The sequence below is a fragment of the Mesoplodon bidens genome (assembly GCF_964165515.1).
Source record: "Mesoplodon bidens genome assembly, chromosome: 2".
In the NCBI taxonomy this organism is placed as follows: domain Eukaryota; kingdom Metazoa; phylum Chordata; class Mammalia; order Artiodactyla; family Ziphiidae; genus Mesoplodon; species Mesoplodon bidens.
Window position 1 is genome coordinate 77,609,841 of NC_138177.1, and position 26,560 is coordinate 77,636,400.

Here is a 26,560-nt window from a genome sequence, read left to right on the forward strand (position 1 = left end):
CTTGCCAAGGTCACAAAAGCTAGTTAGTGTCTTAGCTGGGATTCAAACCCAGATCTAGAATCCGTGCCCTTGAGTACCACATAATACTCTCACTTGTCTGGTTCTATCTCCCACCAACCATGCAGCCTATGTGCCTTCCATGCCCAACCATTCACTGTTCCCTAAACATGTCCTGAGCTTCCATACCTTTAAGCTTTTGCTCTTATTATGTCCTATGTCTGAAATGATAGACTACCCCTTCTTTGTCTGATGAAATCCCTTTTATCCTTTAAGGCTGAGGATTAAAAGCCACTTTTTCTGTGAAGCCTTCCCAAACTCTCCTCCATGCTGAACTAATCACCCCCATCATTATTATCACTTTGTCCTAGTGCTATTTTAGCACCATATTATTATTAATTAGGTACTCTATACATTATTGATGCCAAAATAGACTGTGAGTTACTTAGGGTGGGACTAACACTTATTCATCTTGGATCTCCAGGGTTTACCACAGAGGCTGACACCTAGTAGGTACCCCATAAAGGTATATGGAATAAATGAAGTAATTAAAATAGCTACCCATTGGCAAGAAAACCTTCTCTATAACACAGGAGTTTGGGGGGCATTACTTATAAGTATGCTGGACTCGTTCTCAGGATACAGATCTATAGCAGATTGAGGGTTGGAGAAATGACCAGGTACCTTATTATTACCACAGCTGTGCAGTCTTAGACCTGGAAGATTCTAGGCTTAGAAAATTTAAATTCCAAACTCCTTTGCAAAAGAAGAAAATGGTGAAGTAGAGGGAAAGGAGCAGAAGCTAAATTCATCTATTCCTCTACTGAACACCTCTGTTAATACTGGCACCTCTGTCTAGCCTGGCTCTTTGGCCAGTTGGACAGGAGACACTTTGAGGCCAGAAAACAAGTGTCAGGAAATGAGGCAGCATTGCCTTTTTTTTTTGAAAGATAACACAAGAAGTTATTGATTAGGGACTTTTAGTAAGAATGAAACAAATATGCTGGGAAACCCTATAGGAATTTATGAGGTGATCTTTGCTTCACATGAGACTCCTACCTGTGCAAAGGAAAGGAGTAACTTTCCTGAAATTATACTTAAAGATCCTCCTCTGTGTATCAACAAGACCCTACATTCTTTTTTTTTTAACTTTAGGTGTTTTAGGTATCTATTCTTTTTTTTTAAATTAATTTCATTTATTTATTCATTATTTTTGGCTGCGTTGGGTCTTCATTGCTGCGCACAGGCTTTCTCTAGTTGCAGCGAGCAGGGCTACTCTTTGTTGCAGTGTATGGGCTTCTCACTGGGGTGGCTTCCTTGTTGCGGAGCACGGGCTCTAGGCGCACAGGCTTCAGTAGTTGTGGCTGGCGGGCTCTAGAGCGCAGGCTCAGTAGTTGTGGTGCACGGGCTTAGCTGTTCCGCAGAGTGTGGGATCTTCCTGGACCAGGGCTTGAACCCGTGTCCCCTGCATTGGCAGGCGGATTCTTAACCACGGCGCCACCAGGGAAGCCCAAGACCCCACATTCTTGACTGCAAAGAGAAAACACTATTTATATTTGCCAGGCCTAATTTTGTTCCCCAGGGCCACTGTGGCTTTTTAAAAAGTATCTATTTGGGGACTCTGATGAGTCATTGCAGAATGCTTTAAAAATTATAGGTGATGAATATATTGGTATCTGTATCCCAAACTTTAGACTATGTTTAAAAACAACAAAAAAGAATGATTTTTCTTTTCTAGATTTGCTTTAAATCAGTCTTACTTAAAAAGCAAACTCAAAAATCCCCTTCCCCTGTGGTACTATAATCCAATTCAATTCAGCTCAGTTCAATTAAATTTAACCAGTATTTACTGAGCATGCATTATGCGGTAGGCACTGAACTAGGTGTACATATGAACACTCGTTATGACTCCTAACTTTAAGGGGCTCTCAGAGAGATACACAATCACAGTGCAACATGAGAGATGGTATAAACAGTGATGGTACCAGGAGCTAATCTAGTGGATTAGCACTATTGCTTGCCTTGGTTTGTGCTGTCATCAAGGGTGCTTTCCCAGCTCTATGTAGAGAAGGAAGGTGGGCAAAAAAAATCCCTGATTTTAAAAAGTCAACCTCAAAAAAGTCTTGCATCACACATTGAAAAATAAGTTTCTTCACTTTTAAGTCTTTGGTAAGGGACTAGACACTAACATTTATAGGATTTAAAATTTTAATTACTAAAATAATTGAGCTGAACAACTGTGTTCCTAAACAAAGCTACATATTATAACAAAACTATCTATCTATCTATCTATCTACCTACCTATCTCCTTTTTTTTTTTTTACTATACTCCACAGATAGAAATTATATGTGAGTTTCTTATTATAACAAAGACATTGCAGGAATTTAGAATCAAATCTGAAGAGTGGTATGATGAAAAAAATGAATGGACATTCTGGGGAGCAGGAAAATAGACAAAGACTTACAGGAAAATAATGAGAAAAAAACCCAAGATATTTGCCTTAATGGAGTAATAAGCTTCTAATTATAGCCAAATACTTAGCTGGAACATAAGAATTAGTGAGAGAGAAGGATAAGATGTAACTGTTATTTTTTTAAAGACATTATTATTTATTTTATTTTTGGCCGCGTCGGGTCTTAGTTGCGGCACACGGGATCTTTTGTTGCAGCACACGGGATCTTTCGTTGCAGTGTGTGGGCTTCTCTCTAGCTGTGGCGTGTGGGTTTTCTCTTCTCTAGTTGTGGCCCACGGGTTCCAGAGCACTTAGGCTCTAGCTGGGGCGTGCGAGCTCAGTAGTTGTGGTGTGTGGGCTTAGTTGCCCCGCAGCATGTGGGATCTTAGTTCCCTGACCAGGGATGGAACCCATGTCCCCTGAATTGTAAGGCAGATTCTTTACTACTGGACCACCAGGGAAGTCCCAAGATGGAACTTTTTTTAACATCTTTATTGGAGTATAATTGCTTTACAATGTTGTGTTAGTTTCTGCTGTATAACAAAGTGAATCAGCTGTATGTATACATATATCCCCATATCCCCTCCCTCTTGCGTCTCCCTCCCACCCTCCCTATCCCACCCCTCTAGGTGGTCACAAAACACGGAGCTGATCTCCCTGTGCTATGCAGCTTCTTCCCACTAGCTACCTATTTTATATTTGGTAGTGTATATATGTCCATGCCACTCTCTCACTTCGTCCCAGCTTACCCTTCCCCCTCCCCATGTCCTCAAATCCATTCTTTACATCTGTGTCTTTATTCCTGTCCTGCCCCTAGGTTCATTGGAAGCTTTTTTTTCTTTTTTTTTTTTTTAGATTGCATATATATATGTTAGCATACGGTATTTGTTTTTCTCTTTCTGACTGACTTCACTTTGTATGACAGACTCTAGGTCCATCCACCTCACTACAAATAACTCAATTTTGTTTCTTTTTATGGCTGAGTAATACTCCATTGTATATATGTGCCACATCTTCTTTATCCATTCACCAAGATGGAACTTTTAATACCTCAAAATACTGATTACAGTTGTCAGAGCTACCACTGTGTTTTATACCTCTTTGCTTTTTGCACATACTATTCTCTCTGTCTAGAAAGCTGTCTCATCCCTCTCGCATTTTATCTAGTGGAACGATGCATCTTTTAAAACCCAACTTGCTGTCACAATATTCCTCCAGGAATTTATTTGTTTACATGTCTATTTTCCATGTAAGCCTATGAGTTTTTTGAGGGCACAAGTAATACATGAATACATTCTTTTTGTAAAAGTTTTAAATAGTATACATAAAGCTCAAGTCTTCCTTGACTCTTCTTCTCCCCATTAGTCTTTCTAGAGATAACAATTTGATCAACAGACATTTATTAAGCACCTATGTGCCAGGCACTGTTCCAGAAGCTGTGACTATAGCAGTAAGTGAAGTAAAAAAATTCTGCTCTCATGGAATTTATATTCCACTGGGGGAGGAGGGAAGATAAGCAAAATTGATAAGTAAAATATAATAATAATGGTGAAAACATATCACTTACTATATACGAGGTACTATTCTAATGAGATAGAAACTATCCTACTTTACAAAGAAATTGAGGCACAGGAATCAAGTTTTATATCTTGAAAGTGACCAGGTTGTGAGGCAAACCCAGACAATCTTGTTCTCTTATTCAAGAGAACTCTCTCTATTATGTTAGATGACTCTCTCTAGTATGTTAGATGAAGAAAATGCTATGGAGAAAAATAAAGCAGGTTTGAAGGAGGCTTGGAGGTGATAGTGGTGGTATGAGATTTTAAATCTAGTGGTCAAGGAAGACCTCACTGAGGAACTGACATTTCAGCCAAGACTTGAATAAGGCAATGGAAGACATATCTGGGGGAGGAGCAAGCGCAAGGGGTCCAAGGCCTGGTATGTTCAGGGAACAGAAAGGAGGCTGGTGTGGCTCGAGTGAAGTTGGGTAGTAAGAGATGAGATTAGAGAGATTAAGGGAAGGGGATGGAGGGGAGTGTGAAGATGAGATCATATAAGGCCTGGTAAGGATTGTAAGGATTTTGATTTTTACTTTAAGTAAGATGGGAAACATCTGGAGGGTTTTGTGCAGAGATGTGACATGCCCTGAATTACATATTTTCTCAGGATCACTCTACTGCTGTATTGAGAACAGATTATAGGGGTTAAGGGTAAGGCAGTTGTAATGATCCCGATGGGAAGTGATGGTGGCATGAACCAGGGTGGTAGTGGTGAGGGGGCAACAGATTCTGGACACACTTTGAAGGGAAGGATCACAAGATTTACTGGTAAATCAGGATGTAGGTGAGAGAAAGAGGGGAGTCACGAAGACAACAAGGTTTTTGGCCTAAGAAACTAGAAGAATGGATAAGTCTGAGGGGTATTATATTTAAGAAGAAATATCAGAAGCTTGGTTTGATCATTGTTAAATATGGATGTTTATTAGACATTCAAGGAGAAGTGTCAAATAGTTAGATATATAAATCTGGAGTCTGGGGGAGAAGCTCAGACTAAAAATAGAGGTTCTCAATGGGGAAGGGTGTGATTTTATGCCCAGAGGACATGTGGCAATGTCTGGAAACATTTTTGGTTTCCATAACTGCTGGAGTGCTACTGGCATCTGGTGTGTAGAGGCCAGGGATGTTGCTGACCATCCTATAATGCACAGGACAGTTCCCCACAACAAAGAATTGTCTGTCCTCAAATACTAACAGTGCTGAAGTTGAAAAACTCTAGACTAGAGATGTAAATCTGGGAGTCATTACAGGATAAAATTTAAAGCCATGAGACTACGTGGGAGTGAGGTGCAGACAAAAAGAGAGGTAGTCCAAGGACAGAGTTCCAGGGATTCCAAAAACAGGAGAAATGAACAAAAGAGACAGAGAAGGAATGGCAAGTGAGGGAGGAGGACTAGGAGAGTACAGTCTCGGGAAGCTAAGTGACAAAAGTCTTTCAAAGTGAAGGAACTGATCAACTGTGTCAAATGCTGCTGATATGTCAAGTAAAATGAGTACTAAAAGTTGACTCTGACTTTAGCCGTGTGGAGATCCCTGGAACCACAACAGAAGAAATTTTGGGGATTGATGGGCATGAGAGCCTGAATGGAGTGGCTTAAGAGAAGAGGTAAGGTTTAAAAGAAGATGGAGGTTTAAGAGAATATATAAGGAGAGGAATCAGAGGCAGTGAGTAAAAACAACTCTTGAAGAATTTTGCTATAAAAGAGAACAGAGAAATAGTATAGAACGTGGAAAGAGACAGGAGGTTAATAGGAGGTTTTTAAAGATGGGGAAAAATCCTAGCATGTTTCTACACTTCTGTGAATGATCCAATAGAGTGGGAAAAACCCATTCAGGAATGAGAGAGGAGAAGGTTTGGAGTGATGCCCTGGGGTAGGTGAGGGGATGGAATCTGGCGCCCCAGTAGGAGTGCTGGGCTTAGACAGGAGCATTCTCCACTGGGATGTGAAGGCAGAGGATAGCAGCAGTAGTGGGAGCTGTGGAAGTTCTCTTCTAATGACTTCTCTTACCAGTTAATGTACACCTCGAGTAATATCTTCTTGATGTGTGTATCCTTAGTATAAAGTAGATGTTGAACTAAGTATTTGCTGAAGGAATACATTAGTCAGATTCATATTTTTTAAAGAAGTTAAGACCTCAGCTTAAATGTCACCTACGTGTTATACTTTTGCTACATATTCAACAGCAATTTTGTCAGGAGTAAGGAAAAAGTCTGGCATTCAACATTTATGTCGGAAAATATTAGGAATCTCACACACACACATCATTTTGCTCCTCACTGGATGCATATACTTTACCCAGAAAGAACTCATTATTTCTCAAATGGGCTGTAACTTTCCCCACCACCTCCTGTCCTCAGTTATGCTGTTTTCTCAGTCCTGAATGCTCTTTCTTCCTATGGGAATCCAATTTACTCTTTAAGGTCTAGCACAAATGCTATCTCCACTGTGAAGCATTTCCTGATTACTCTGCCAGAGTTAATTATATCTATTTTGGATGCATTTTATTTAACTTACATACATTAACACTTCTCAAATTTCTGTTCCTAAGAACCCCTAACAACAGAAGACAATGAATTTATTAGTCCTGAGGGTACAGTCCAAATTGGTTTACCAGCTTACATCTTTCTTTGAGGTCTGGTATTTTGTTTTAAAAATACATAACAATTTTGTTATTTTTCATAAAAGGACCTTTTAAATTTCAATATAAACATATTTTTGACAAGGAATTTACCAGTTAAATTATTTAATTCTACCCCAGAACATCCCCTCCCCCTGGTAACAAAACAGACACTCCAAAAGATGTGTCATGTTTATTTGGTGCCTTTGTGTGTCCCTGGTACTAATCATATCCTAATTTGAGAAACACAGATTTGTTTAAGTCCCCTATCTGGACTTAAGATCATCAAAGATAGGGACATCTTATTTTCTTTGTATTTTAGGCCCTGCTTTGGAAGTGTACTTTATATAAAGCAGCTACTTAATAAATATCTTCCCTCTTGCTTCCAAAGAGTATAATCATAACATTCTGTCAATATCCTTGGCTCACATTTTTTTTCTTGCTGCCCTCTGACTGAAGAAATAGTAATAGCAATAGTAAACAAAACAAAACAAAAAACCAACACCTCAAATATCTATGGACAGGTGAATGGAGAAGCAAGCTGTGGTATGTTCACACAGTGGAATGGTACACAGCACCGACAAAGGAATGAACAAGTTTACATGGAACAATACAAATGAATCTTAGAAGCATGTTGAGTGAAAAAGTATGATACAATTTTTTATTAAGCTCAAAAATAAGTAAAACTAAACAACTCATTGTTTAGAATTAGTGATAAAAATACAACTCTCCCCATCAAAGCAAGGGAATTAAACACAAAATTTAGGATAGTGCTTACTTGTTGCAGGGAGATAAAGGATGTAATTTCAGCAGATCACACAGATCCATGTTATTGGCAATTTTCTAGTCCTTAGGTGAAGGATCCAAGGGTATTCATTATATTATTATATTTTCTAACTTATATTTATACATACTCTTTAATAAAAACATTATATTAAGATAGAATTAAGAAAAAAAGCTTCTATATCTATAGGGTTTCTATACTCTGGTTTCTCACAATCTTAAGCATGCTAATGTGAATATCTCTCCTTTCCAGGAGGATACAGTGATTTTTCCAAACTTAGCTGGCTAAGAATCTTTTTAAATGGAATATCTATCAATATCTCCCCAAACAAATTTTCTATAGAACAGACCTTGGGAAACACTGAATTAAGATATAAAATATTTCCTTGATTATAACCAATTCCATTGAGGTTACTTTACCCTATGATACTTTCTTACAAACAGTGTAACTGCCTATTAAAAAATGTAGCTACTCCTTCCCAGTTCCCACCTTAGTACTGGACACCTGATGTATGAAAAAACAAAAAGCAAAGCAAAGCAAAACAAATAAATAGGAGCCCTTGGTCCTACTTCCTCTCCCTCTGTGAAGAAACAGGACAAAAAAGCAACCAATGGGATTTTCCATGTATCCAGCACTGTGCATGTGTCATTCATTGGAGTATCATGCGAGAAGAAAGGATTATCTTCATAGTCCACAGGGCAAAAGATGGACTCCTCAAAGAGTGAACTGCCTGTCATATCAGTTACATAAAGATATGAAAGGAGGTTATCATCTGAGAATGAAGAGAGCTACAGATGTACTTTCTCACCACTGGGAACATTCAAGACCACGTCAATTTGTCAGAGCAACCACAACTAGAGGAGTAGAATGGTGACCGCCATACCAAAACAAACAAACAAACAAACCCCCCCAAACCCAACAGGAAACAAAGCTCCAAATTACCTATCTGTAGCACACATGGATGTTGAAGACTCTGTGCAAGTCTATTAATTATAGAGGTACTGAGTCTGGAGGCTTCAAAGGGGAAATTTGTGTGAGCACAAATGGAAATCAAGCTACTAAAGCTTTTTCTCCAAAGACTACAAAAGTCACCTGGCAATTGGACTACCGTCAGAGTAAATTTTACCACTGCCCCAGTATATTCCAACCTGGCATAATAATATAATTCTGCTCTTGAATTACGTTAAAGTAGTTTTCAAAACAAGTGATTTGGAAGTATGGGTGACAATAGAGGTGGTGACAATGAGTATCCAAAGTCTTTTTTTTTTTTTTTGCGGTACGCGGGCCTCTCACCGTTGTGTCCTCTCCCGTGTGGAGCACAGGCTCTGGACGCGCAGGCTCAGCAGCCATGGCTCAAGGGCCCAGCTGCTCCACGGCATGTGGGATCTTCCCGGACAGGGGCACGAACCCGCGTCCCCTGCATCGGCAGGCGGACTCTCAACCACTGCGCCACCAGGGAAGCCCTCAAAGTCTTTTTTACTTTATTTTCCCCAAATGTAATAGTAATAACAACAGCAGCAGCAAGCAACACATATTAAGTAAGTGCTTACCCTGCACCAGAGTCTCCTCTAATATTTTATATATATCACCCAATCATCATAACAATGATATAAGGAGCTATTATTACCTCCATTTTATAGTTGAGAAAACTGAGGCCCCAAAAAAGTTAAATAATTTGCCTAAGGTCATACAAATGGACATATGGCAAAACTAGGATTTAAAAAAGGTAGTCAGGGGCTTCCCTGGTGGTGCAGTGGTTGAGAGTCCGCCTGCCGATGCAGGGTACACGGGTTCGTGCCCCAGTCTGGGAAGATCCCACATGCCGCGGAGCGGCTGGGCCCGTGAGCCGTGGCTGCTGAGCCTGCATGTCCAGAGCTTGTGCTCCGCAACGGGAGAGACCACAACAGTGAGAGGCCCACGTACTGCAAAAAAATAAATAAATAAATAAATAAGGTAGTCAGTTTGTCACTAGAGGCCTTGCTCTTAATTGCTGTGCTACACTGCCTCTTAGACCAAAGAGTACAATAAGGTGATTTATAAATAACAGGTCTCATTCAAGCCCGGAAGTTCTAATGATAATCCTAGTGAAAGAACTTATGTCCTAAAGGATGCATCATTCAATTGGGGAAGGTAATACAGTTTTGCAGGACTGTGTAGAGGATAATCAACTACATACTTTACTACTCAATAATCCCAAGGGACATCAAATTGACCTTTAAAAATTTGTAGAACATCTTAATATTTTTCTCATCATTAAAAAACATTAAAATGTAGATAACATAGGAAATAAAGAAGTAAACGAGTCACTCATGTGTCACTACACGGGATTAGCATTTTTGAGCTTTTCCTTTCATTTAAAGTTTTTTATTGTCTAACCCAACAAATCCTGAAACAAATATGCAAACAATGGATAGGGTCTTACATACCACACAAAAAGGCACATCCTATAAACTTTTAAAAGATAATATCATTTTCCTAAACTGCAACCTTCTGGCTGCAAGAGACAGAAACCCATTCAAACTAGCTTAAGCAAAAGAAAAAGTGTACTCAACGACATGGGGGTGGGGGTCTATCACTGAACCAGTGTAAGATCAGTGCCTCATAAGGGGCTGGAATCTGGAACTGGAGGCTGCTTTGAAACCAGACAGTACATACCTCTCTGACTCTGTCTCTATTTCTGACTTTTTCGTTTATTGGTCTCTTCTTTTAGCTTTGCATTATTCATCTGCTGCTTTCTTCTTTCTTTTGAGTTGAAGTAAAATGTTTTTTAACTAATTTTCTCCATACAAATTGATGATTTTTTTTCTTTTCTTTAATCTATTTTAAAAAAATTATTAGTTTTATTTATTTTTTGGCTGCGTTGGGTCTTCGTTGTTGTGCGCAGGCTTGCGACTGGGGACCACTCTTCGTTGCAGTGCACAGGCTTCTCATTGCGGTGGCTTCTTTCATTGCAGAGCACGGGCTCTAGGTGCGTGGGCTTCCACAGTTGTGGCTCACAGGCTTTAGAGCACAGGCTCAGTGGTTGTGGCGCTCAGGCTTAGTTGCTCCAGGCTTAGTTGCTCCGTGGCATGTGGGATCTTCTTGGACCAGGGCTCAAACCTGTGTCCCCTGCATTGGCAGGCAGATTCTTAACCAGTGCACCACCAGGGAAGTCCCAAATTGATGATTTTTAAAATTTGTTTATTTTTAAGAATCAGGAGCAGTTAACTTCAGGGTTGGAAGGGCATGGTGTGAAGCTATAAACGTAAAATTTTTCTGGCTGAAAAATTCGTATTTAAGCATCTTAAAAATGTTAAATTCTCTGATGCAGTAATTTCATCTCAACATTGCTAGTAGTGCATTGAATCTAGGATCACAAAAATCTGAACCTGAATTCTAGCTTTGCACTTCCTTGCTATCTGACTTAAGGCAAACTACTTAATTGTCTTCTCTTAATGTTCCAGTTTCTTCACTTGAAAATTGGAACCACAAGAATATTACCTTTCGGATCATGAAGATTAAATGAGATAATATATGAAATGAAGTCAGCAGATTGTCTGGCATATAGTATATGCCCAATTACTATTATCCCAAGTGAACAAATGGACAAGTGTGTAAAGATCTATATAAAATCATGTTTGTTACAGCACTGTTTATAAGAGTAAAAAATTATAAACAATGAATATCAAAAATATTTGTTTTGTTTACTGCCATATATCTAGTCTCAAGATAGCTCTTGGAATACATAGGTGCTCAATAAGTACTTGTTGAGTGGAGTGAACAAAAAACTGAGGATTGGTTAAATAAGTTGTGGCACAATCGGACAATAGAATGCTATTCAGTTATTAAAAATGACATATATAAGTATTTTAATTGAAAGTACATGTATAGTATATTCCACTTTATTTAAACATACATGTGTACACATTAATAGGAAAAAACCTAAAAGGGCATACATCAAGATGGTTGATATTTCCAATGGTATGATGGTGGTAGTATGGATGTTTTTATTATCTTATTTTTGCTTAACTGTATTAAATATTTTTTCCTATAAGGATTACGTATTGATTTTGTAACAAAAAGCTATTTTTAATTAAAAAATATGTTTCAGTGTACAAATAGATTGGAATCAGGGGACACAGATTTGAATTTGGGGTTAAATTTAGTTTTTTAAAAAAGCATCTTGCTAGAGTTATTCATTTATATGCCTATTTCTATTAGACACTGAGATCTTTTTTTTTTTTTTTTTTTTTTTTTTTTTTTTGCTGTACGCGGGCCTCTCACTGCTGTGGCCTCTCCCGTTGCGGAGCACAGGCCCCGGACACACAGGCTCCGCGGCCATGGCTCGCGGGCCCAGCCGCTCCGCGGCATGTGGGATCTTCCGGGATAGGGGCACGAACCCGTGTCCCCTGCATCGGCAGGCGGACTCTCAACCACTGCGCCACCAGGGAAGCCCGACACTGAGATCTTTAACGACATAGAATATGTCTTCATCTTTCTAACACCTGCACAGAACTTTACACATAACAGCGCTCAATAAATGCTTGTCAGTGACAGGTGATACACTCCATCACAGCTCTTGGCAATGGTGTTTTAACACTTTGGTTACAGGAGAAAAGTAAACTCTCCCAAAAATCTCTACCAAGAGATGGTAGATGGTGATGGTTCCAACAGTTTCAAAACTGATTCTGAAATACTACAAGTGAAGAAGTGTCCTCTGAATTCCTCTTCCTTTGAAATGTAAATTCTGTCACAGGATCCTAATTTTTCAGTAAATAATTCAGAGATCAAACCAACTCGTGGTTATAGGAGAAGGTCCAAGTCTCTAGTGTTACTTGTTTAGGTAGAAATCTATAAAGAACCTGTTGATAATATGAATCGGCATCCTCCCAGCTTCAAATCTATCTACAGAAATTCAAAATGCCAACTGTTTTCTAAGCTCTAAACTGCACTCTCTACAAAAAAACACTAATGTCCTGACTTTGTCAGAATTATATTATCACCAAAGCTCAGGCATCATCTCGGGTAGTAATGAAACTAACAGCTGCCACTAGTTAATCAAGTTAGTCATTTTTATCCAAAGGGCAACACTGTCTTAAATCTCATTAATTACCTCTGGATGACAGAAATCTTTAAACAAAACTAAACGATTCCTTACTTTTATACTGTTATTTCCCTGCTTTGGTTTACAATATTTTTTAGTAGGCAGAAAGCTTCACATATTTTCCATTTGATAAAAACGTATTTTGCTATCTTGTGACATTTATAAGCAAGGGATTTAAAAAAATTATAGCTAGGGCTTCCCTGGTGGCACAGTGGTTGAGAGTCCACCTCCTGATGCAGGGGACACGCGTACGTGCCCCGGTCCAGGAAGATCCCGCATGCCGTGGAGCGGCTGGGCCTGTGAGCCATGGCCGCTGAGCCTGTGCGTCCGGAGCCTGTGCTCCGCAACGGGAGAGGCCACAACAGTGAGAGGCCTGCGTAACGCAAAAAAAAAAAAAAAAAAAAAAAAAAAAATTATAGCTAGATAAATCTTCCTAAAATATTATTTCAACTGAGTGCCCTGACTGGAAACAAACCGAGTTCAATTCCAGTTTTGCCACTTACTAGCTCTATGACTTTGGACAAAGTACTTAACTACTCTTAAGTCTCATCTGAAAAAGAAGGTTGATGATAATAATAAAAATACCTACCTCACTGGGTTGTTATGAGAATTAAATAAAAATTTAATGAATAAAGCAGCACTATCCAATAGAAATGCAAAGCAAGTCACAAATGTGAGTGGCTATGTAATTTTAAATGTTCTAGTAAGCACATTAAAAAGGTAAAAAGAAATAATTAACATCAATTTTAATAGCATATTTGTCTTAATCCATATATCTAAAACATTATCAACTTAAAAAATTATTAATGAGATATTTTACACTTTTTGTGTACTAAGTCTTTGAAATCCAATATGTATTTTATACTTGTGGCACACCTCAAACTAGACTAGCCACATTTCAAGTGTTCAATAGTTACAAAGGCTAGTGGCTACATTTTGGATAGCATGGGTATAAAGTATTAAAACAGTGTCTAACACATAGTATATGGTAAATAAATTTTACTTCTTAGTGTCATCATAATCCCCTCTTAGGAGTTGCTATGGATCAGTGTTTCTCAAATCATGTGCTCATAACACCAGCTAATATCTGGTGGTTCTAGGGCATGTCACTAAATAACACTGAAATACATAGTAAGAAAACTATTTCTTTTTATCTTTCTATCTTTCTAACCATATCAAGGGAAAAATGTCAGTTTGGTACTACAGTGCTTTGTTTTTTAAAATTTTAATTTTTTAATTGAGATATAATTCATAGGCAATAAAATGTACCACTTTTAAGGATATCATTTGATGATTCTGACAAATGTATACAGTCATGTAACCATCTCCTTGATCAAGATATAGAACACTTCCAACACCTGAGTTAGGGCTTCTAAAAAATCAAGAAACTAAAAAAACCCCTCAATAACAACAAGAGCCATGAAGTCAACCCCATGCCCTTGAATATATAACGTCAGATTGCTTTCCAGAAAAGTTATGGATTTACACTTCTACTAGCAATATTTGAGACTGCCTCACTGTACATTTAACTTGAGGAAATATTCAGAGATAGGACAAGGGTTTATCAATATACAAGATGTTTACTGCAGTATTTATATCAAGCAAAAAACTGTAAACAATCTAAATGTCAAATGGTAATGGTTAAACAGAGATACATCCTTAAAATTGAAACTATAGAGCCATTAGGATCATTTAAAGTAATTTTAATAACATGGTAAAATGTTCTCAGTATAATTAAAAGTGGGCAAAACAAGTATAAAACTTTATAGACAATGTAATGTGATCCTTATTATGTGAAAAACAAACATAACACACACAAAACTCAAAAACCTTCAGGTAAAGAAAAAAACACTAGGAGAAAATACACCAAAATATTAACAGTGGTTAACTCTGAGTTGTGTGGTAGTATGAATGATTTTGACTTTTATATTTAATTTTTTTTATTACAATGAGCATGAATTATTGGGGGGGAGCCTATTTTTCTTCATCTGTCTTTGCTAGTTAGAGAGAAAATAACTGAAAAATGAGACCATTAATTATTGTGCAGGCTTGTTAATGAGGGTTTATTTGAATCCAGTAGTGTTATAGAGAACCTACTATATGTAGTCATTATTATTGGTTTGAAAGAGAATCTGGCAGTAAGAGGACTGTTGATCTAGGGTTACTTTCCCTCCTTGTCAAAAGTCTTAAGAAAGTACTGAACTGACTGACAGCACTGGGGAAGACTAAAGAGCTCTCTTCATCCACAGTTCAGGCAGGGCTCAGGTAATGTTGGCAGCACTACTAATACATTCACCTCACCTTCCTTTTCTACTCCACTTCTATCCTGTTTCTGAGAAGACAGAGGGATTTCTTCTACTGGGAGAACAATTCCATCCGTACTGATCTGGTTCTTGGCCTCTCAGCTCACACAGCTAACCTAACATGTCAACTGCTGCCAGCAAGGACCAGAACTCTTTAACACTGATTGACTTGTGAAGCGATAAGGCAAGCCAGCTCAAAACCCAAACCAAGATGCTCATTTATTTGCAAGGTACGATCATGTGCTTCAGAAACACAACAAGAATAATGACTCAGTAGGTGAATACATAATGGGTATAGTTCATTTATATATGTCTAGGAAACCTGCATTTTTATAATAACCCATATTCATTCTGAATATTTTAAGATAAATAATACTTCTCAATTCATATTAACTTGATTGCCAGGGTGATCCTGCTAAAATATAAGTCAGATGCCATGGTTCTACTCAAAACTCTACAATACACACAAAAACTTGTACACAAATATATATAGCAGCATTATTCATAATAGCCAAAAGGTGGAAATGACTCAAATGTCCATCACTGACATATGGATAAACAAAATATGGTATTTCATTTCAAACCATGAAATATTATTCATCTGTAGAAAGGAAAGAAGTATTGATCTAGGCTACAACATGGATGAACCTTGAAAACATTATACTAAGTAAAAGAAGCCACTCACAAAAGACTATATATTGTATGATTCCAGTTATATGAAATGTCCAGAACAGGGAAATCTATAGAGACAGAAAGTAGATTAGTGCTTGCTTAAGGCTGGGGGATTCTTTCTGAGGTGATGAAAATGTTCTAAAATTGACTGTGGCGGTAGTTGCACATATCTGCGAATATACCAAAAACCAATGAATACTTTAAAGGGGTGAATTGTGGTATATGAATTTTACTTCAATAAAGCTGTTAAAAAACCCCCAATGTCCTACAATGCTCTCTAATTCATAGTGAAAACCAGTCCTCAAAAGAGTCTACAAGGCCCTCCACAATCAGGTGCCTGATACTTCCCTGACTGCAGCCCCAGACTCTTCAGTCTCCTTGAACACACTGCATGATCCTGCCTTAGGACACAGCGCTGCTGTGCCTGAGAGTCTCTTCCCCGTATCTGTTTTTGGCTCATTCCCTCACCTCCTCCAAGTCTTTGCTCAAACCTCTTCTTCATGAGGCCTGTCCTGATACCATACTGAGTAGTGTGACGGAACCCTACTGCCTCTATGCATTACTGATTTCCCTTCACCTTGCTCTGCTTTCTTCCCCCCATAGAATTTATCATCTTCTGATTTACTATAAAATATACTTATTTATTAAGTTATTGGTTATTTCTGTCTCTCTCTGCATTCAAATGTAAGCTTCTTGAGGATTAGGATCTTTGCTTTTATTCACAGAGGTATTCCAATATTCAGTAAATATTTGCTGAAAGAGTGAATGAACTATTGACTATGTTCTTCTCATTTGTTCAATAAATGTTTATGTATTCTAGAACTCATAACTAGGGCAATATTACTTCTGACTGTTTCACAAAGACTTTGGTGAAAATATTTGTGGTGAGTAGAACAACCCATGTCATATATAATTTCAGAAGTTGAAATTTGATGTATTCCCCGCTAACTGAGGATCTATTAGGCCAGTATGACTAATGAGACAAATGAAGAGGGAAGTAGTAAGGGCCAGGGGGGAGTATATCCATAAGATGTGCAAATACTGACACAGGAGATGACAGTCTGCACACTGCAAACCTGCATGGACCCCAGAGACTTAACAGACTAACTGCTTAGGGCAAGCACTTGCATGTGTTCAGGTCACTGCTGAATCTATTCACCTAGATCCTTTTTCAGGGCAGGTTCTCTGCTTTGAAAAAGGCATGAAAATTATGCCTGTAAAGAGGTCCCTGTGATCAGTTACTATATTTTATTTCTTTGATTTCATTATGTATAAAAGGAGAAGGGAAAGCAATACAAAATTCATATTAAACTTCATATGACTATGGAGAGAGAAGATAATATTGACTACCTCCCTTCATTCAGAAGGCAGTTTTATTAAGAATGTTGCTAAGGAGATAATTAGTTTCTGCAAAGTTCCTTGGTGTCTTAGCAGCAAACACACACCATCTATTTTAAATAGTGTTTAAAGCTAAACAAAGATAATTACAATTACACATCATCAGAGCAGGTCCTATAGAAACAACTCATCTAACTACAAAAGGCCTGTAGAACTCTGTTTCACTGTGATCAGTGCTTGAAGCACTGAACGGTATTGTCACAAAAGAACTATTTTAAAGAAATAAGGTACTTAAGAGAGAGCAGCTGAAGTTAGAACTCTAAATGGCAAGTTGAATTTCAGATTCAACTAATGTGTATTTCCTTTCAAAATCTAAGGGACGTTTTAAGTAGAACAAAAAACTTAAGAAATAAAAAATGTTAGAATTTTCAATCCTTTCACAGAGAATGGCAACCACATTTAACATGGAATAATAGTCCTTTATTTTTAAAAATAAAGCAGATATTTTATAATAAACAAAAAACCTCTAAGTGACATTTATCTTCAGGTGCCTTCTGGCTTAAAACTTAGCTTACTTATACACAGGCCCTATTCTCTCACCAAAAGCTACTTTCATTTCTGGAAATATGTCAGGGAGGGAAGGAAAGAATTGCTTTTTATTTTTTGGTTTTGTTTAAAACTAAGATTTTGTTTCAATTCACAGTGAAGGCAATCTCAATGTATTTTAGAAACAGAAGGTATCCCAGGATGAAAGCTGTTCAAATTGCTACATGTGAGGTTCATGTGATTTTCTAGGATGCAAGAGACAAGTTTTGACCCATCTACCCATTACATTAAGTATCTTGCTCCAAATCATAAACTAGTAAGTGGCAGTGCTGGGATCTGACTGCAAAATAAATCTGTCATAATCTCAGATTTTATTGAATACATCAGGGAAATCAAGTGTCACAGAAGTATCTTGCAATAGGCATTTCCCACTCTGGAAGGATAGTAGCTTCTATATCAGCATATAACACTCTGAGCTACAAGATATGATTTCTTTTTTCTTTTTCTTTTTTTTCAGTTGCACCGCAGGGCTTGCGGGATCTTAGTTCCCCAACCAGGGATTGAACCTGGGCCATGGCAGTGAAAGCGCGGAGTGCTAACCACTGGACCACCAGGGAATTCCCAAGATATGATTTCTTTTCTGCTTATTACAATGCTCACCAATCCAGATCTTTGTGGGGCATATCATATTTTACATAATTCCAAGTATAAAAAGAGGACACGGAGCTTCCCTGGTCATGTAGTGGTTAAGAATCCGCCTGCCAATGCAAGGGACACAGGTTCGAGCCCTGGTCCAGGAAGATCCCATATGACGTGGAGCAACTAAGCCCACGAGCCACAACTACTGAACCTGCATGCCACAACTACTGAAGCCCGCATGCCTAGAGACTGTGCTCTGCAACAAGAGAAGCCACCGCAACGAGAAGCCTGCGCACCGCAACGAAGAGTAGCCCCCACTCGCTGCAACTAGAGAAAGCCCGCGCACAGCAGCGAAGACCCAATGCAGCCAAAAATAAATAAATAAAATAAATTAAAAAAAAAAGAAAAGCTTAAAAAGAGGGCACTCATCGTGGCACATCTAAAAGTATACTCTGTTTCCTGGTTGCCATAGTCTCTCAAAATAATACTTCTGTACGGTAGAGTTTTGAGGTTAAGGCTGTATCTTTGTCACTTATTCCTTTGGACTTTTAAGAAATAATCCATGTATTACATAGGAAATTGCACAGACTCCCACAAAAATTAAACCCTAACAATTCACAGAAACAAATTGTTCAACTTCTCCCCCCCATATTTTATTGCTGCTCACAGCAGCCCTACTATATCCAGGTATAAAACTGAGTTTTAAAAAATATTAACCTTCCCATTTACTGAGAGTCTGGGATTTCAATATGTATTAAGAGTTGTGAACTCTTAATTACTTAACAGTCTAGTAATACCCAAGGTAATCCACATTCATCATGAAAATTGAGCCTTTCCTCTAAAAGCTGAAACTGTTGCTTTTCAATTACTTAAGCCTTTACAATAACTGGACTCTGAAATACAAATTGCACTATGTTCTTACTGATAGTGAAAAATTTCACTATTTACTTATTGCTGGAGGCTATATATTTATGAAAGTAAATTAAAAAAACCAGATTTTGGAACATTTATGTATCGCAAACATTAAATTTTTTCCAGGTTGGTAATTATCATAGCAACACCCTCTTCCTAAAAATTTCATTGATTGGGGACCACTGAACAATCTCATTCAAGATTTTATTGACCTTCTATTGCTTAAGGATATCTGCTCAAATGTAATTTAGTGTACTGCTTAGCATATTGTTAGGTCAGACAAAGAAATACTGAGCTGGCTAGCCGGAAGAATCTAGTATAAAGCTTTTACAAAGCTGCCTTACTTTTTTTTTTTTTTCTGCCTTTCCTAATTTTACATTAAAGATTATTTTCTCAGGACCTGGGACACTAATTTAAGGAAAAACCTAGATGTTTAGGTTCCCCCCCATTTTTAATAGTAAAATGCAGTTTTATTCACAGCACTATTAATTAGCCAAACACATGTGAAAATATATGCATTTTTATTTGTATGTAATATGACTAAATTACAAAGAAATATATTAAAATCTTTGCCAATCTATCTTTCCATCTAAATCCAAAGTATTTTCAAAATTGAGATACAGATGTTTAGCTTTAAACGTCTAGTGTTTCAAGTTAAAGAGAAAATGCTATGGGCCATGAGGCTACTAATACTCAATGGGAACTATTAACCCTCAGAAAGATCATTTAAAAGTCAATTAGTCTTTCTGAATTCTGATATTAAAGCCTATTTAAAAGCAGATAATTATATATACATTTATGAGAGAACTTATTTAGATTAAGAAAATAAAATCCATTATGGCTATCTAGTAATAAAACATTTTGAACACTAAATTATTAAATATTATTTAGAGAACAATAGAGTGTCAAGCATTCAAGTAATACTTATGAAGGAAATGCATAGTGATTAAAAGCATGGACTCTGGCTTTGAGTCTTGGCTCTATCTCTTAGCAGCCATGTTTACTTGGGCAAGTTATTTAATCTCTCTGCCTCAGTTTCCATATACAGAGTGGAGATAATAATGTACATACCTTATATGAGGATTAAATGACTTAATATATGTAAAGTACTTAGTGAAGTGCCTAGCACATAGTAGATGCTCAATAAATATTTATTATGATTATGATTATGATTTTTATTTATTTATTTATTTTTGCGGTATGCGGGCCTCTCACTGTTGTGGCCTCTCCCGTTGCAGAGCACAGGCTCCGGATGCGCAGGCTCAGCGGCCATGGCTCACGGGCCCAGCCGCTCCGCGGCATGTGGGATCTTCCCAGACCGGGGCACGAACCCGTGTCCCCTGCATCGGCAGGCGGACTCTCAACCACTGCGCCACCAGGGAAGCCCTATTATGATTATTTTTATTAGCAGCAGCAGGAACAAAGGGAGAAACTTGCATAAAATAGTTGTGATAGTATTGTGTCACTCTGTGCTCAAAATTATTCAATGGTATCCCACAGACTACTGAATTAGGTACAAAATCCTCAGTCTGACATTTTAGGATGCACGGTTAAGCTTCCAAATACTACCTAAGAGTTTTCAAATTAGAGTAAACTTCGCATAATGTCACTACCATTTTAAACTTTTCCAAGATCATAACCACACTTATACTTCGATTTCTGAAATCAAGGCCAACTAGATAAGGCGAAATTAAATAAAACACATAGAAATGCTGGATAAAAAATTACCTACATACTTTTAAATGAATAGCTTAACCTATTAAGAAATTCAGGGAAATCTCCAAGAGTCATCACAAAAAGGGAACCAAATTTTAGGTTGATAAGTATAAACCAATGCTTGTGACTACCCAATAGGTATATGCCAATGTTCATAATATGCCAATGTTCATAAACAAGGGCACTGTATTTTAACAGCCGCAGAGGGTCAGGAGACAGGGCTTAGGCCTCAGTAAGAAAGGGAATTAGAATTAAGACTCTCGTATAATGTAGAGGCCCTCACTGAAAAGAGAGAATAGAAAAACAAAAATCTTCTATCTGCACAGGAAGATCACAAGGAAACTTGAAAATAAACCAGTATAAGCTCTGCATGGTTCAGGAACCCTTCAGTACAGAAATTAACATTAAAAAAAATTCTCAACTGATAATACTCTTTGGGTACCTGGCCTAAATGAAAGACAGACTATGCAGAAGAGATATATCTTCAACTTAGGCTCCTCATGAGCCCTGTGAGTCTTCTTTAAGATAACTTGTAATACAAAATTACATGCAGAAATGAGCCATCAGGAGCTAATGTCAGCAGACACAACAGCAGAATTAGACCTCCAAGTACTTCAGATTATAGAATTAATGTGGTTAAAGAAAAATCTGAAAAGGCTTTGAAAATATGAGAAGAGAAGAAATTAATGAAAAATCAGGCAAATTTGAAAAAGAAGCAAATAGAAATTACAGGCATAAAAATATTACCTTTGAAATTAAAAACTGAATGTACAAATTAAACACAGATTATACATAGCTGAAGAGAGAATTACTGAACTGAAATAGTAATGTGAAAAAAATTACACAGAAGGCAGCACAGAGAGATAACAGGTGGATAATATAAATAAGAGGTTAAGAGACATGAAAAATAGATAAATGCCTAACATATAGCTCCCAGGAGTTCCAGAAGGAGAGAACAGAATAATTGGGGAAAAATGCAATATTCAAAGAAATAATTTCCAGAAATTATGCCAAACACGTATTTTCATACTAAGTAACATAAATAAAAATCAATCCACATTTAGGTACATAATACTGAAACAAGAACACCGAAGACAAAAAGATAATCTTAAAAAGAGCCAGAGGGCTCCCCTGGTGGCACAGTGGTTGGGAGTCCGCCTGCTGATGCAGGAGACATGGGTTCGTGCCCCGGTCTGGGAAGATCCCACATGCCGCGGAGCGGCTGGACCCGTGAGCCATGCCCGCTGAGCCTGCGCGTCCGGAGCCTGTGCTCCGCAATGGGAGAGGTCACGGACGGCAGCGAGAGGCCCGCGTACCGCAAAAAAAAAAAAAAAAAAAAAAAAGAGCCAGAGAAGAAAATATTGCCTACAGACGAAAAACAATTGTATCGAGAGTAGATTTCGTTAAGAAGTCTACTAAGAAGCAACAGTTGAAAATAGTATTATTCCCTTGTCTTCTTTTTTTGGGGGGCGGGGCCACACAGTACTGGCATTCGGGATCTTAGCTCCCCAAGGGTCGAACCCACGCCCCCTTGCAGTGGAAGCACGGAGTCTTAACCACTGGACTGCCAGGGAAGTACCAGTATTCCACTGTCTTCTGATTTCTAAGTGCTGAAAAAAGCTATCAACCTGAAATTCTAAACTTAGCTAAACTAAGATATTTTTAGACAAAAACGTCAAGTTGACCAGAACCTGAAAGAACTACTAAAAAGAGGTTCTTTAGTAAGAAGAATACTGGATCAGAAACAAGGGCCAGGATGAAGAGGGGGGAGAGGCAAATATGTAGGTAAATCTAAACAAATATTGACTATTGAAAATAATAATGATTCATTTGGGGATTATAAAAACAAAGTGGAACCAATATGCTGGACAATGATAGCTTGTAAGTTGGAAGGAAGGTGATTAGAGATTCTTCTAAGGATCTGTTTGTGAGAAAGGCAGAAATAGATTAATTTTAACCACTGTTTCTTCATTCATTCAACAATTATCTTTTATGGACAGGTAAAACTAATCTATAACAACAGAAGTCATAATAGTTATTATTTTGTGTGGAGTTGTGCAAAGGAGGGGACATGAGGAATAAGGGAGGCTTCTAGAGATACTGGTAACATTCTATTATTTGATCTGTGTGGTGGTTATATAGATGTATTCACTTTGTGCTATTTCATTGCTTATCATTTGTATACTTTTCTGTATGTAATGAAGTTATGTACATGTAATATTTCTGTAAAATTTATAAAAGGAAACTACTGCACAGTTTACACCAAAATAAAATTGTGATAGATTATAAATATAGAAGTTTAAATACAAGTCCTAAAAATAATGGAAAAAATAGAGGTTAGTATTTATATAATCTTGACTGGGAAAGAACTTTCTAAGCATGACATCAAAGGCAGAAATCACTGGTAACTTTGATTACATAAAAGTAAAAAAAGAAAAGTTTTATACAACAAAACACTGTGAATAATATAAAACAAAAATATCAAATAGAGGAAAATATATTTTGCAAATATATAATATTAGAAAATGATCAATATCCTTAATTATACAGATATAATTCTTGCAAAGAATATGAACTGGCAATTCACAAACAGAAATATATAAATGGCCAGTGAGCTCTGGAAATTGACAAAGAGGTTAACTAATCTGCCTAAATTCACAAAAATAGTAAGAGGGAAATATTCAAATCCAGCCAATCTTACCTTTCAATTAATATTTGTTTAATGAATGAATGATTATATATTTAAGACTATGTTTTTATCACAGACTACAAAATACAGGTTATAAAACAGAATGTACAATGAGGCAAATAATAATACAAAGTGAAAAAGTACACAAACACCTCTAATGCCTCCCTGTTTATCTATGTATACATGGCTCAGCATGGATCTCTCAGGGTCCCCAATCATTAAATTCAATTATCATGCCATCGGTCTCTAGTTTCCTCCTCATCCTCTGTCTTTCCTACTCTTAGTTTCCAAATTAATCTTCCTAAAATACTATGACCTTCTTGTAATTTTACTGCTTAAAACTTTCAATGATTCCTCATTTTCTACACAAGAAAGTAGAAAAAGATTCCTCAGCATGGAATTCAAGACCTTCTACAATTATGGCATTCAATCAACCTTTTCACTTATTACACACATTCCAGCTAACTGACTACTTGCTGTTCTTTTTCTATGTATGTTGCCTATAGCTTTCTGTAGCTTGTTCATGTGGTTAAATCCACCTAGAATGTACTCTCCCTCCATATGTCCATTTTTTATCCAAGGCTCAGGTTATACACTATCTTCTCCATGAAACATTTGCTAGTTTCTCTTAGCCACTCTGAGAATCCATGGCTCTTTTACATCTCTCTCCAGGCACTTATTTTCTTATTTTTTATGTTCTATCTTTCCTAATAGACAATGACTTACTTGAGGCAGGATTTTTATCTTCTTCATCTTTGTATTCTTCTTACTAAATATTTACTGAATGAATGTACTTAATCAGCAAAACAGAAAAACTCACAGAATTCAGTAGTATTATGTTTGGGTATCTTTAAAATGCCAGTCTGTTCCTTGAACATAGGAAACAAAACTGTTAACAGTGAAGGTTGGTCATTACTCTCCAGGTATTTGACTGAATTAAGTGATTTATGAACTTAATAGAGTATACATCCTTCATCTCACACAAACTCTAAATTATTCTATGAACTGATGCATTTTAGTCTACAGCAGTTTGGTCAGCACTGACCTTACTTTTCCTACATAAAGGGGATTTAAGCCTTCCTCTCTGGGAAAGGGGAAAGAGTTATAGGACTGAATGTTCTCCCTTACCTTTTCGTGTTATGCACAGTGGTTCCCCCCAGGACAATCCTCACTCCAGGAGTGGTACGGTTCAGGTTATAAACTGTTAGAGCCTCTTCATAGGTGGCTCCTCCAATTATAAACACAATGATATCCTGAGGTCTACAATAATGAAGGAAGTTAATATCATAGGATAAGGGGGAAAAAAGGCAAAATTTGCTGTTACTATCATATACAGTTTTAATTTCTGAATCTTTCTTTTTTGGTGAAGGAAGCAGAATTAAAGCAGAATAGAATAAAAGGTTTAAAAAAAGTTTTAATTATCTGAAATTGGCAGGAAACAGAGCAGGAAATGCTGAATAGTGATTTGCTTTCTGTTTATGAGCGGATGTCATAATTTCTGTGCTGTGGATTTCAGAATAGCACAATAGTGTTTGCTGGAACCAAATGTAGGAATATTCTTTTATATTCAAGAGACTGAAGAGTACTTCACTGTGATATGGTATCAATATAGCAGTAATTTATGCTTGTACTACACATCTCCTTTCACATATAAGCCCTTTGTCAAATACTTAGTACAGTGTCATTACAATGGCTTCTGTCCAAGGACCTCAAAGTATTTTGGAAAGTACTGGTATATTTGGATGTCCCCATAACACGGGAACAAGAAACATTTAGTATTTTGAGTGCAAAAAAAGAATGGGATACATAAATTAATGACGCTTCTAGAAATCCACCTCTTCTTAAAATCTTTGTTCCTCAATCCTTTGATAAACCAAGAAAAAGAAACCATGGAAACAAACAAAAAACCCGTGGGTGTAGTTTTGATACTGGACATGCTGACGCATCAGCTCAGTCACTAGACTCATTTAGGTTGCACTGTGTAGTTTTACGGTGTTTCAATCTTTATCAAAATAGCTTTATAACAAAAGTGAGTGGTCCTCCTATTAGATCCTTCTGAAGATATGAACAAGAAGGAGATGACATTATTTTCAAAACTGTTAAAGTCTGCCTTGTTTTTCTTTTCTCATGCCACCAAGAGAAGATAAAATTACTTAATCTTAGTAGGCAAATAATTTTGTTAAATCACTTACTGGCCATTATTTAAAATGACATCAAGCAGAAGCAACCATTTTGGAGGTTATAGCACAAAACTAAATAGAAATATCTTTAGTCAAAGGATGTACATGCTTATGTATAAATCATGGGAAAAAAACCAACAACCAACCCTACATTTCCTTTCTGTTTGTCTCTCTGTCTCTTTATAAAACACCTTGAAGGAATCACTAACTGAGAGAGTATTTGTTCTTGTGGGACTTCATGAAAACAGAATCAGATGTTGTGGCTATTTAAAAATGTTCTGGTGCAGCCACTATGGAAAACAGTACGGAGGTTCCTCAAAAAACTAAAAATAGAGTTGCCATATGATACAGCAACCCCATTCCTGGGCATATATCCAGACAAAACTATAATTCAAAAAGATACATGCACCGCTATGTTCACGGCAGCATTATTCACAATAGCCAAGACATGGAAACAACCTAAATGTCCACTGACAGATGAATGGATAAAGAAGATGTGGTACATATATACAATGGTATACTATTCAGCCATAAAAATGAATGAACTAATGCCACTTGCAGCAACATGGATAGACCTAGAGACTATCACTTACTAAGTGAAGTCAGAAAGAGAAAGACAAATACCATATATCACTTATATGTGGAATCTAAAATATGACACAAATGAACGTATCTGTGAAATAGAAACAGACTCACAGACACAGAGAACAGACTTGTGGTTGCCAAGGGGGGGAGGGGGGATGGGGAGGGATGGACTGGGAAGTTGGGATTAGTAGATGCAAACTATTACATATAGAATGGATAAACAACCAGGTGCACAAGGAACTATGTTCAGTATCCTGTGATAAACCATAATGGAAAAGAATGTATATATTTGTATAACTGAATCACTTTGCTGTACAGCAGAAATTAACACAACATTGAAAATCAACTATACTTCAATAAAAAAAACTTAAAAAAATAAATATAAGAATGTTCAGATAATCTCTGAATTGCAGAGATACCCAACAAAGGCTCCCAATAATGAAGGGGTGGTTATTTTGCAACTGATTTAGCAGAGTCAATTATGACAT

The 26,560-nt window shown here is 37.3% G+C and overlaps 1 protein-coding gene across 5 annotated transcripts in view; it reads right to left on the reverse strand.

Moving 5' to 3' along the window:
- VPS45 (vacuolar protein sorting 45 homolog) overlaps positions 1–26,560 on the reverse strand; it is a 75,608-nt gene that overhangs the window by 8,215 nt on the left and 40,833 nt on the right. For 3 of the 5 annotated variants that reach the window (XM_081225540.1, XM_081225542.1, XM_081225545.1), the window contains exon 14: positions 24,436–24,567. The exons of 1 other annotated variant lie outside the window; for it this stretch is intronic. In XM_081225540.1, coding sequence (XP_081081666.1) covers positions 24,436–24,567 — 132 coding nt within the window. Of the gene's footprint in view, positions 1–21,969; positions 22,540–24,435; positions 24,568–26,560 lie in introns of those variants that run through there. One more of the 5 variants, XM_081225541.1, reaches the window with a different exon arrangement.